General features: G+C 38.7%; 1 protein-coding gene across 1 annotated transcript in view; it reads left to right on the plus strand.

Moving 5' to 3' along the window:
* The window catches only part of GALNTL5 (polypeptide N-acetylgalactosaminyltransferase like 5), a 65,101-nt gene that overhangs the window by 11,471 nt on the left and 40,844 nt on the right, over positions 1 to 12,786 (plus strand). Inside the window, exon 4 of the mRNA XM_008523590.2 lies at positions 8,026 to 8,146. Within this exon, the coding sequence (XP_008521812.2) occupies positions 8,026 to 8,146 (121 nt within the window). The remainder of the gene's footprint in view (positions 1 to 8,025; positions 8,147 to 12,786) is intronic.

Here is a 12,786-nt window from a genome sequence, read left to right on the forward strand (position 1 = left end):
AAGATCTGTTGTTTGGTGCAGCCGCCTTCACTGATTCTCTCAGCCAGATCTTCGGGGTAACCTGCTGCAGCTTCTACGTCAGCACCTGCTGCTTCACCCTGTATCTTTATGTCATGGAGACGCTTCTTTCCTTCAACCTCGTGAGCCAAGCTCTGTTAGCCTCAGACTTTTCTTCTGAAGCTTCCTCACTTCTCTTGGCCTTCACAGAATTGAAGAGAGCCAGGGCCTTCCTCTGGATTAGGTTTGGGCTTAAGGGAATGTTGTGGCTGGTTTGATCTTCTATCCAGACCACTTACCATTTGTGAGTTCACTGGAGTGGCACTGTTTTTGAAGAAGAGGAAGAAGAAGATTGGCCCTGAGCTAACACCTGTTGCCAATCTTCCTCTTTTTTTTCTCCCCAAAGACCAAGTACATAGTGTTATGTCCTAGCTGTAGGTCATTCTAGTTCTTCTATGTGGGATGCCACCACAGCGTGGCTTGATGAGAGGTGTGTAGGTCTGCACCCAGGATCCAAACCAACAAAACCCGGGCCACCAAAGCAGAGCTCGCAAACTTAACCACTCAGCCACAGGGCTGGCCCCAAGGAGTAGCACTTTTAATTTCCTTTAAGAACTTTTCCTTTGCACTCACAACATGGCTGCTTAACGCAAGAAGCCTAGCTTTCAGCCTATCTTGGCTTTCAACATGCCTTCCTCACTAAGCTTAATCATTTCTAGCTTTTGATTTAAAGTGAGGGATGTGCAACTCTTTCTTTCACTTGAACACTTAGCGGCCACTGCAGGGTTATTAATTGGCCTAATTTCAATATTGTTGTGTCTCAGGGAATAGGGCGACTGAGGAGAAGGAGAGATGGGGGACTGCTGATCAGCGGAGCAGTCAGAACACACACAGCATTTATCGATTAAGTTCGCCATCTTATATGGGCATAGTTTGTGGCACCCCAAAACAATGACAACAGTAACATCAAAGATCACTGCTCACAGATCACCATATCAAATATAATAATAATGAAAAAGTTTGAAGTATTGCAAGAATTACCAAAATGTGACACTGAGACAGGAAGTGAGCAAATGCTTTGGAAAAATGGCACCAGCAGACTTGCTTGATGCAGAGTTGCCAGAAATCTTCAATTCGTAAAAAGCACAATGTCTGCAAAGCACAGTAAGCAAAGCGCAATCAAATGAGTATGCTTGCGTGTAGAAAATAATAAAATAAACGTATATATTTACTACCTGAATTTAACAATTTTTTATATACTTTGTTATATTTGTTTCAGATAGCTTTGTGCTTTTTAAAGAAATAAATGTTAATATGTACAGTAAAAACCTCCCCCCCATTTCTTCTCCCTCCACCCTCAGAGATGGCAGTTAACCTTAAAAGATGAGTATCTTTCTCACTTCCTCTATGTATTACTTCTAAACAAAACGTAATATATGTGTTTTTAATATACTTGCAGATAGTCTGCAATGAGTTGCAATGCTGCTATGAATATTGACGTGTGAGTCTTTGTATGGGCATATTTTATTCCTCTTAGCTGAATACCTAGGCACGGGACGGACAAGTCATATGGTAGGTGTATGCTTAACTTTAAAGAAATGACAAAATGTTCTCCAAAGAAAGGTGTGCCATTTTATATTCCCTGAGCAGCGTGTGAGAATCCCATTTTCTCCAGATCTTTGCAAACCCTTGACATGGTCAGATTTTTAGATTTTAGCCGTTCTAATGGTGCGTAATGGTATTGTTGTGACCTTAATTTGCATTTCCCCGATAACTAATGATTTTGCGTACCTTTTCATGTGCTTAATGGCCACCCATATATCTTCTTTTGTAAAGTGTCTCTTCAAGTCTTTTGTCCATTTTTAAATTGGGATGTTTGTCTTCTGATTTTTATGACTTTTTTGTACATGTTCTGGATTCAAGTCCTTTGATATGTGAGTTGCAAATATTTTGTACAAGTCTATGCCTTGTCTTTTCACTCTCTTTTTTTTGAGATATAATTGATATATAGCATTGTATTAGTTTTAGATGTACGACATGATGACTTAACATAAGTATATATTGTAAAATGATTACCACACTAAGTTTAGTTAATATCCATCCCTACACATAGTTATTATTTTTTTGTGTGATATGAACTTTTAGGATCTACTCTCTTAGCCACGTTCAAATATACAATACAGTATTGTTAACTACAGTCACCATGTTGTATATCTTTCATTCTCTTTTGAATGGTGTCATTCAAGAAACAAAATTTAAAATTTTGATGTTCAATTCATCACACTTTCTTGTATGATTCGTGCTTTTAATGTTTTATCTAAGAAACTTTTGCCTACCTCAAGCTCACAAAGATTTCCTTCCGTGTTTTCTTTTAGACATGTTAAGATGTTAGGTTTTGCATTAGGGCCATGATCCATTTTGAGTTAATTTCTGTGATGATGTGAGTTAAGGATCAATGTTCATTTTTCCCATCGGGAGATCCAGTCGACCCAACACCGTTTGTTGGAAAATTGACCTTCTCCCAGCTTGGCAGCTTTGTCAAAAATCAAGTGACCATTTTTGTTAGATCTATTTCTAAACTCTATTCTTGTTCTTTTTAGGTTGTTCTAGGTCTTTTGCTTGTCCATATATATTTTAGAAACAGCTTGTCAATTTCTACAAAAATGTCTGCTGGTATTTCTAGCGCAAGTACATTGAGTCCAGAGATCAATTTGGGGAGAATTGACGTCTTAATAATATTGCTTTAGCTGCATCCCACAGATTTTGATATGTTGAGTTCTCATTTTCATTTAGCTCTATGTATTTTTATATTCGCTTTGAGACTTTCTCTTTGGATTATTTGGAAATAGATTGTTTAATTTCTAAGAATTTGAATAATTTTTTGTTGTCTTTCTATTACTGACACCAGGTTTGATTTCATTATAGTCAGACAATATACTCTCTATGATTTCCATTCTTGTAGTTTTTTTGAGGTTTGTTTTATGATCCAGGATATGGTCTGTCTTGGTGATTGCTCCCAGGGCACTTGCAAAAAATTTGTATTGTATTGTTAGGTGGAGTGTTTTATGTCTATCTATCTATCTATCTATCTATCTATCTATATATCTATACATAGATACATAGATATATCAATTAGAGCTTGTTGATTGATTGTATTGTTCAAGTCTTCTATATCCTTGCTGAGTTTTTGGCTAGGAGTTTTGTCAGTTGCTAAGAATGGGTGTTCAAGACACAAACTATAATTGTGGATTTGTCTATTTTTCCTTTCAACTCTCTCTGTTTTTGCCTCATGTATTTTGAGACTGTTTTGGGGTGGTTTTTGTTTTTTGTTTTTTTGGTGAGGAAGATTGGCCCTGAGCTAACATCTGTGCCAATCTTCCTCTATTTTTTTGTATGTGGGTTGCTGCCACAGCATTGCTTTGATGAGTGGTATAGGTCCGTGCCCAGGATCCAGACCCACGAACCCTAGGCCACTGAAGCAGAGTGTGCTGAACTTAACCACTACACCACCAGACCAGCCCCTTGAGACTTCTTTTTGATGTGTTCCTCTTTAGGATGGTTAAGTCTTACTGGTGGATTGATCCTTCTAGCACTATGTAATGTCTCTAGTAATTTTCTTTGCTCTGAAGTCTATTTTATCTGATATTAATATAGCCACTCTTGCTTTTTTGATTAACATTTACAAGATATATGTTTTTCTATTTTTTCACTTTCAACCTACCTATGTCACATTGAGGTAAGTTTCTTATAGACAGCATATTCTTGGAACATTTTTTCTTTCACTCTGTCAATCCATCTTTTTGGTCATTTGAGGAAGACTGGCCCTGAGCTAACATCTCTGGTCATCTTCCTCTGCTTTATATGTGGGATGCCTGCCACAGCATGGCTTGACAAGCAATGTGTAGATCTGCACCCGGGATCCAAACCAGCGAACCCGGGGCCACCAAAGCAGAATGAGAGAATTTAACCACTGTGCCACTGGGTGGGCCCTCAATCTCTGTTTTTAATTAGTGCATTTAGATCATTTGCATTTAATATAATTACTGATATGCTAGGGTTTAAGTCAGCCATTTTATTATTTGTTATTATTTTTTGTTTCCTATTTCTCATTCTTCTGTTTCTCTTTTTTACTTTCCTGTGAGTTACTTGGACATTTTTCAGAATTCCGTCTTGATTTATTTATCATGTTTTTTAATAGATTGCTTTGCGTAGTTTTATTAGTGGTTGCTCTAGGTATTACACGATACATATGTAACTTACTGCAGTCTACTTGAATCGATGTTTTGCCACTTCAAGTGTAAAAAGTAAAGTCGCTCAGCTTCCTCGATTCTCACAAATACTAGAATTATCTTAGGTGTTTCCTCTACATACATTGAGCACACCTTCAGGTGGTGTTATAATTTTTGCTTCAACCACCAAATATGATTTAAGAAACTCATGAAAAGGACAGTCTATTCTATTTACCCCTATTTTTACCCATTTTGAGGTTCTTCTTTCTTTTCTGAAATTCCAAGCCTTCTTCTGACATCATTTTCTTTTTGTTTAGAGAAATTTCTTTTCCAATTATTTAAGGGTGGGTTTGCTAGTTACAAATTCTTAGTTTTTCTTCATCTGAGAGTATCTTTATTTTCTCATAATTCCTGAAGGATATTTTTGCTGGATATAGAATTTGCTGTTGCCAAGCTCTTTTCTTTCCACACATGAAAATGTTCAGCTGCTTCTTTCTCTTCTGTGTGGTTCCAGATGAGAAATACACGGTGATCCAAACTGTCCCTTTGTGAGTAGTGCATCATTTCTTCTTTGTCTTCAGTTTTCAGAAGTCTAGTTACAATGTGCCTTGACATGGATTTCTTTGGTTTATCTTATTTGGGGGGTTTGCTCAGGCTCTTGACTCTGTAGATGTCCATCTTTCGCTAAATTCGGGCAGTTTTCAGCCATTATTTCTTAGAGTACTTTTTCAGTCCCACTCTCTCTCCTGTCCTCTGGGACTCCAACAATATGAAAATTAGCTCTTTTGTTGTTAGTGCTCAGGTCCCTGTGACTCTCCTCATTTTTTTTTTTTAAACACATCTTTTTTTTTTTTTCATAAATTGAAATTCCGGTGAGTTAATTAGGAGCCTGGTCTGAGGACTATAGCCCAGGGCCTTCCTTCCCCAAAGAAGGAAGGGCACGAAAGAAGAGGAGTGTACAGAGTGGTTATATACCATCATAAAACACAGCTTTTTTAATGTCTGTTTTTTTCTTTTAAAGATTTTATTTTTCCTTTTTCTCCCAAAGTCCGTTGGTACATAGTTGTGTATTTTTAGTTGTGGGTCTTTCTAGTTGTGGCATATGGGACGCCGCCTCAGCATGACCTGCTGAGCGGTGCCATGTCCACGCCCAGGATTTGAACCTGTAAACCCTGGGCCACCGCAGCAGTGCACGCAAGCTTAACCACTCGGCCATGGGGCCAGCCCCTCTTCATTTTTTTTCAGTCTGTTTTCTCTGTTGTTCTATTAGGTGGATCTTATTGATCTGTCATTGCCACTCCACTGTTAAGCCCATTCGGGGAGTTTTTTATTTAGACTATGATATTTTTTAGTTCTATAATTTCCATTTGGCTCTTTTTTAAAACAAAAAATAAATTCTCTCTCTTTGTTGAGATTTTTTCCCTTTTTTTTCATTTGTTTCCAAGCATTTTGTGATGGCTGCTTCAACATACTAGTCAGATCATTCTGAGCTCTGATTCATCTTAGTGTTGGTGTCTGTTGTCTTTTTCATTCAATTTGAGATCTCTTTGGTTCTTGGTATGACAAGCGATTTTTGATTGTATCCCTGGCACTTTGAATGTTATGAAACTCTGGGTCGTACTTAAGCTTCTCCTTTAGGAGGCTGTCCGCTGTTAAGAGGCAGCACAAGGGCAGGGTAGGTAAGTATGTTTGGCTTCCTGCTGGGCCTGTCAACTCCACCCCAGCAACCACGGGGCGTGTACACCGCCTCACTGTAATGGTGGAGTGGAAGTTCAGCTCCCGCTCTGGTGAAATGGAGCACTGGTTGGCATGACATTGTTGTCTCTGAGTTCACTTCCCAGTGGGCCTCCCTGACACCAGGGTTAGGTGACAGGGGAAGCAGAGTGTCAACCATCCTGCCTCACACAACTGGCTTCTCTCTTCTTGCCACCAGGTGGGGGTGGAGGTTCAGCTCTCCACTGGGCCCCCCAGACATGAGGGGCAGGAGGGACACGGACTAGTGATCACCATCTAGTTAGGGTTTGTTACTGCCAGGTGGGGTTGGAGGCTCAGCATGCCACGGACATGATAGTACCTTGGGGAGAATCTGGGCACCACCTGCGCCCACAGGGCAGGCTTATGGAGGACTGCTCAGCTTGCCCACACTGTCGGGTAGTCGGAGCACTGCCTTCTTCTGCCAGGAAGAGGGATCGAAGGGTAGGTTCTGCTCAGCACCACCAGCGCCACTGGGTGGGGAGAGGAGCGCTGCTTGCTGCCCCCTTGGGGTGTGGAGGAAGACCCCATCCTTGCCCCCACCCACACTGCAGGGAGCGCTGTGGTTATCCCATTGGTGCTTGACTAGAGTAGGCTGCCGAAGGTTTTCTGGGTTGGGACTCCCTTTCCTGGCCCCGTGGCTAGTGGGAACAGGCTTGTCTTGGAGCTTTTTTGCATGCGCCTACTGGTGGTTCCCCTGGGAGGCTTCCAGAGCCGCCTGTCCGGGATTTATGGGAGGCAATGGGGAAGTCAGGAGCTCACCATGTCCTTCCTCAGGTCCTGAGGCTCCGAGGCAGTCTGCCTCCTTCCTTCCACCTTTCAGAGCCCTCCCATGCTTATCTGTGTGTTATGTCCAGGACTTCTTAGGTGTTAAGACAGAGGACCTAGGGGAAATGGGACTACTGCTTCTTGCTGGGGATCCCCTTTGTAGATAATACAGCCTTTTGTGTCAATTTTGGAAAACACTCCTTGGCATTGGAAAAGAAAGTCTATTCTCTCGAAAACAAAGCACAATATAAATCCCCTAAGGAAACTTAACTAATCACATTATTCGAGTTCTTTCTAACTTTTCTTTGATTCAGAATTGTTCTTAAAATAGTCCGTTACTCTTTATTTGTAGCAGCGTATACTGATATTCCTAACCATTTTTCTTTAAGTATTTTATTGCAACTTTATTTGGCGTCTACAAGCTCACAACTGTTAAATATGTATTGTGACATTCTTTTTAAATTAATTAATTAATTCTCTTCAGCACCAATAGTCTAGTTTTTATCTGTCACCATACACATGTGCCCCTTTACCCCTTTCATTGTCTTCCCACGCCCTTTTCTTCTGGTAGCCACTAATCTGTTCTCCTTATCTATGTATGTGTTTATTTATCTTCCACACATGAGTGAAATCATATTTGTATTTGTATTTGACTTATTCTTAATGTGAGTATAAAATGAATTTCTGGATGCTCCTTTTGATGAACTCTATACTTTTTAAAATGATATTTTGACTCCTGTATTCTTTGACCATTCTTTCACTTTTACCCATTTTAGTTCGTTCTGTTTATCTTTTGTGATTACATTTTGTTTTTTTATTGCTATCTGAGTTTTTATCTCTTAATAGGAAATCTACCGCCACCTCATTTATTGTTCTGCCTGATATGTTTGAGACACCCTCTGTCATCTTGTCTATTCTCTCCCATGGAAATTTGAGAGAGGGGTTTCGTTCTCTCACTTTCCCCAAATCCCTCAATTACAATGATTTCGCAGGACGGTTGTGACTCATGACGGGACCAAGGAGGCTGAGTGCTTCCTTCCCCGGAGAGACTCAGCAACTGGAGACTAGCTCGTTGTTCATGCTGTGCTAAGGAACCTCTTTGATTTATGTTAACACTTTGATTTTAAGCTTGTCATCTGGGGATAGTTTCGTTTCCAAAAAAGTAACTCGGATTCATTATAAAAGAAGTGAATTCAGGATTTAGTTGTTCTTAGTGTCCTTCATCAAAGCGATGGTAGTAAATCTATACTTACCTGACTCTAATTACCTTTTCTTGCAGATAAGAATGTTAACTATTCAGACACAGAAGTTCTTCGGAAATTTTCAAGATATGGATTTAATGCCATGATCAGTCAAAGGTTGGGCAACGAGAGAGAGGTGCCAGACACTAGGAACAAAATGTATGTTCCTCTTAATTTTTTTATATTGAGATATAATTGACATATAATATTGTATTAGTTTCAAGAGTACAATGAAGTTATTTGATATTTGTATATATTGTAAAATGATCACCACCATAAGTCTAGATAACTTTTGTCAACTTTTGTCACCATAGATAGTTAGAAAATAAGTTTTTTCTTGTGATGAGAAATTTTAAGATGTACTTTCTTAGCAACTTTCAAGTATGCAATAGGGTATTATTAACTACAGTCACCATGCTGTACATTACATCCCCATGATTTATTTATTTTATAACAGGAAGTTTTACCTTTTGACCCCCTTACCCACTTCACCCACCCCCTACCTCTGGCAACCACCAATCTGTTCTCTGTATCTATGAGCTGGGTTTTTTGGTTATTTTTAGATTCCACATGTAAGCGAGATCACACACTATTTGTCTTTCTCTGTTTGACTTATTTCACTTAGCACAATGCCCTCAAAGTCCATCCATGTTGTTGCAAATGACAAGATTTCCTTCTTTTTTATAACTAAAGAATAATCCATTGTGTATATTTATATATGTACTACATCTTCTCTATCCCCGCATCCAGTGATGGACTCTTAGGTTGTTTCCATGTCTTGGCCATTGTGATAACGCTGCAATGAACACAGGGGTGCAGATATCTTTTTGGGTTAGTGTTTTTATTTTCTTCCGATAAATACCTAGGAGTGGAATTGCTGGGTCATATGGTAGCTCTATTTTTAATTTTTTGAGGAACCTCCATAGGAATTTCCATAACAGGTGCACCAATTTATATTCCCACCAACAGTGCACAAGGGGTCCCTTTTCTCCACATCCTCACCAACACTTGTTATCTCGTCTTTTTGCTAATAGCCATTCTGACAGGTATGAGGTGCTATCTCATTGGGGTTTTGATTTGCATTTCCCTGATGATTAGTGATGTTGAGCACCTTTTCATGTACCAGTTGGTCATCTGTATGTCTTCCTTGGAAAAATATCTCTTCAGATCTTCTGCCCATTTTTTGATTAACTGTTTGGGTTTTTTTGTTTGCTTGTTTGTTTTGCTATTGAGTTGTATGAGTTCTTTATATATTTTAGATATTAACCCCTATTCAGTAGGTTGCCTTTTCATTTTGTTAATGGTTTCTTTTGCTCTGCGGAAGCTTTTTAGTTTGATGTAGTCCCACTTTTTTATTTCTGCTTTTGTTGCCTTTGTTTTTGGTGCCAAATCCAAAAACCCATTGTCATTTTAACTACTAGGAATAATTACTACTATCTGGAGTCCAAGCAGATTTTCAGGCATTATTCTAATAATTGTATTATTCCAGCACATGGAATTTCCATTTCAGCTTTGCTCATATGACTTTTTTCACTAGCTATAGAAATATTCAATACAGATCTTTGAAGAGGAGATTTTTTTATGTTGCTTGGTCTTCTAATTTAATTTTTTATTTCTTTTTTTTTTTTAAGATTTTATTTTTTCCTTTTTCTCCCCAAAGCCCCCCAGTACATAGTTGTATATTCTTCGTTGTGGGTCCTTCTAGTTGTGGCATGTGGGATGCTGCCTCAGCGTGGTTTGATGAGCAGTGCCATGTCCGCGCCCAGGATTCGAACCAACGAAACACTGGGCCACCTGCAGCGGAGTGTGTGAACTTAACCACTCGGCCATGGGGCCAGCCCCTAATTTTTTATTTCTTAACTTTCCAATTTTTAAATAATTTCCGACTTACAAAATTGTTGCACAAATATTTCAAAGAATTGCTATATAGCTTTTTTTTAGATTCCCCAAAAGTTAATATCTTCCATACCCTTAGAACCAGAACAATGAACAAAATCAGGAAATTAGCATTTATACAATACATAGCTAAGCTACAGACATTATTCAAATGTTTATAGTTGCCCCACTAGTGTCCTTTTTCTGGAAGGATCCAACACAGGACCACAGGTTGCCTGCAGTGTTCCTGTCCCCTTAGTTTCCTTTCATCTGAAACAGTTCCTAGGTCTTTATCTTTCACAATTGTGGCACTTTTGAAAAAAAATCTAACCAGTTATTTTCTAAAATGTTCCTCAATTTGAGTTCAATGTTTCCTCATGACCAAATTCAGGTCATGCTTTTTTGGTAAGAATACCATAGAAGTGTGATGTTGTGTCCTTCTCAGAGCATCATATTAGGAGGCACATGATGTCCATTTGTCTCATTACTGGTGGTGAAATTGTTTTTATTTTTTTAAAGATTTTATTTTTCCTTTTTCTCCCCAAAGCCCCCTGGTACATAGTTGTATATTTTCAGTTGTGGGTCCTTCCCGTTGTGGCATGTGGGAGGCTGCCTCAGCATGGCTTGATGAGCAGTGCCATATCTGCGCCCAGGATCCGAATGGGCGAAACCCTGGTCTGCCGCAGCGGAGCGCACGGGCTTAACCACTCGGCCACAGGGCTGGCCCCCTCATGAAATTACTTTTGATCACTTAATTAAAACAGCAGCTGTCAAATTTCTGCACTGTAAAATTACTATATGTCCTTTTGTAATTAATAAGTGTGCAGATTTCTTTTAAATTTAGTTACAGAAAACCTGAAAAATATTTTAAAAGTACAAAAGGGGAAAGTAAAAATACCCACAATCCTACTGCCTTTTCTTGTGTGTTAAGGCATAAAGAATAACCTATCTTCCCCCAACCCAATACAGAGAGACCATCATTGTCGATATTTTAATGTATATCCTTCCAGAATTTGTAGACGCATGCACGTATTTATAAGCAAATAGTGAACATACAATATAATCATATACATTTTATGAAAATGGGCTTTACCTTGAATACTGTTCTACAACGTACTTATTTCACTTAACGCATCATGGAGAACTTTTTCAAAGCATTACATATAAAATTTGCCTCATAATTTTAACAGCTGAGAGCAGTTGTCCATTGTATAAATATACCATTTCCCTGGGGGAGAAATCCCGCTTCAAATTTTTCAACTTTTCAAAGATGAATATACACATATTTTAAGCACTCATGTCAATATTTCCGGAGGAAAGATTTCTGGAATGAGATTTTTCAGTCATAGGGTTTAACATAGATAGTTTTTGTCTTCTAGAATTTTATATAAATGAAATCTACGCAACATAATTGTTTTGAAATTCAGTCATGTTGTTGCAAGGAGTTCATTCCTTTTTATGGCTGAGTAGTACTCCCTTGTATAGATATACTATGATTGGTTTACCCATTCACCTGTGGATAGATCGTTTCCAGTTTTTGTCTATTACAAATAAAGCTGGTATGAATATTCTTATACCAGTTTTGTACAGACAAATGCTTTTTTCTTCTTGTGTAAATATTTAAAAGTGGAATGGCTAGATCTTGGGGTATATATTTAACTTTTTAAGAAACCCACTTTTCCAAAAAACTTTTTATTTTGCTTTTGCCTAACCCAAGATCAAAAAGATTTCTCCATTGGATTTTCTATGTAGACGGCTATGTCATCTGCAAATAAAGATACTTTCACTTCTTCCTTTCCAATCTGGATGTTTTTCTTTTTCTTAGCTTATTGCACTGACTAAAACCTCCAATTCAACGTTGAATAGGTGTGGTAAAAATGGACAACCTTACTGTGGTTTTGATCCTAACACCCAGTCTTTCACCAGTAAATATGATGCTATCTATAGATTTTTTCATAAATGTTCTTTTTCAGACTGAGGAAATTCCCTTCTGCTTCTAGTTTGCCAAGAGTTTTTCATCAGAAATGGATGTTCAATTTTGTCACGTCTTTTTCTGTATATACTAGATAATAGTATGGGTTTTCTTCTTTAGTGTTTAAAGGTTGTGAATTACATTGATTCACTTTCTAATGTTAAACCAATCTTATATGTCTTGGATATCCCCCACTAGGTCACGCTGCATTATCCTTTTTAATATTGTTGAATTTGATTTGCTGAATTTTATATTAGTGTTTATGAGGGCTATCAGTCTGCGTTTTTGTTTAATGTCCTTGTCTGGTTTTGTTATCAAAGTAACGTTGGCCTTGTAGAATGAGTTGGGAATTATTCCTTCAATACTTAATTTTTTTTTTTAAACAGTGACACCTGAGCTAACATCTGTTGCCAATCTTTTTTTCTTTCTTCCTCCCCAAAGCCCCCCAGCACATAGCTGTACATTTTAGCTGTGGGTCCCTCTAGCTGTGGCATGTGGGATGCTGCCACCCCAGCATGGCCTGATGAGCAGTGCCATGTCAGCGCCCAGGATCCAAACCAGCGAAACTGCGGGCTGCCGAAGCAGAGCGTGCGCACCTAACCACTCCGCCACGGGCAGCCCCCCGTTAATTTTTTAATGTCTGTGGTTGACTTCTGATCATACTGAGGACATTTCTTTCTGTTCTTTCACTCGAAGTTTTCTCCCTTATTTATTTTATTAGCATTCCTTTTCCTTTTCTTTCTTTAAAAATAATTCCATTCTTGGGTGTGTCACATGAATGCCAGAGGATTCTGGCAGAGCAACAGGATTGCTCTGTTGGAGGGGAAGTCCACTTTTGGCATGTGCACTGACTGGCCAAAGCTACATCAACTGGGAGTGGGTTAATTTTGATTTGGGATTTTATTTTAATCAGAAATTACTGCTAAGTTTTATCAAATGATTTCTCAGGACT

Source organism: Equus przewalskii, chromosome 4 (assembly GCF_037783145.1).
Source record: "Equus przewalskii isolate Varuska chromosome 4, EquPr2, whole genome shotgun sequence".
NCBI classification, from domain to species: Eukaryota; Metazoa; Chordata; class Mammalia; order Perissodactyla; family Equidae; genus Equus; species Equus przewalskii.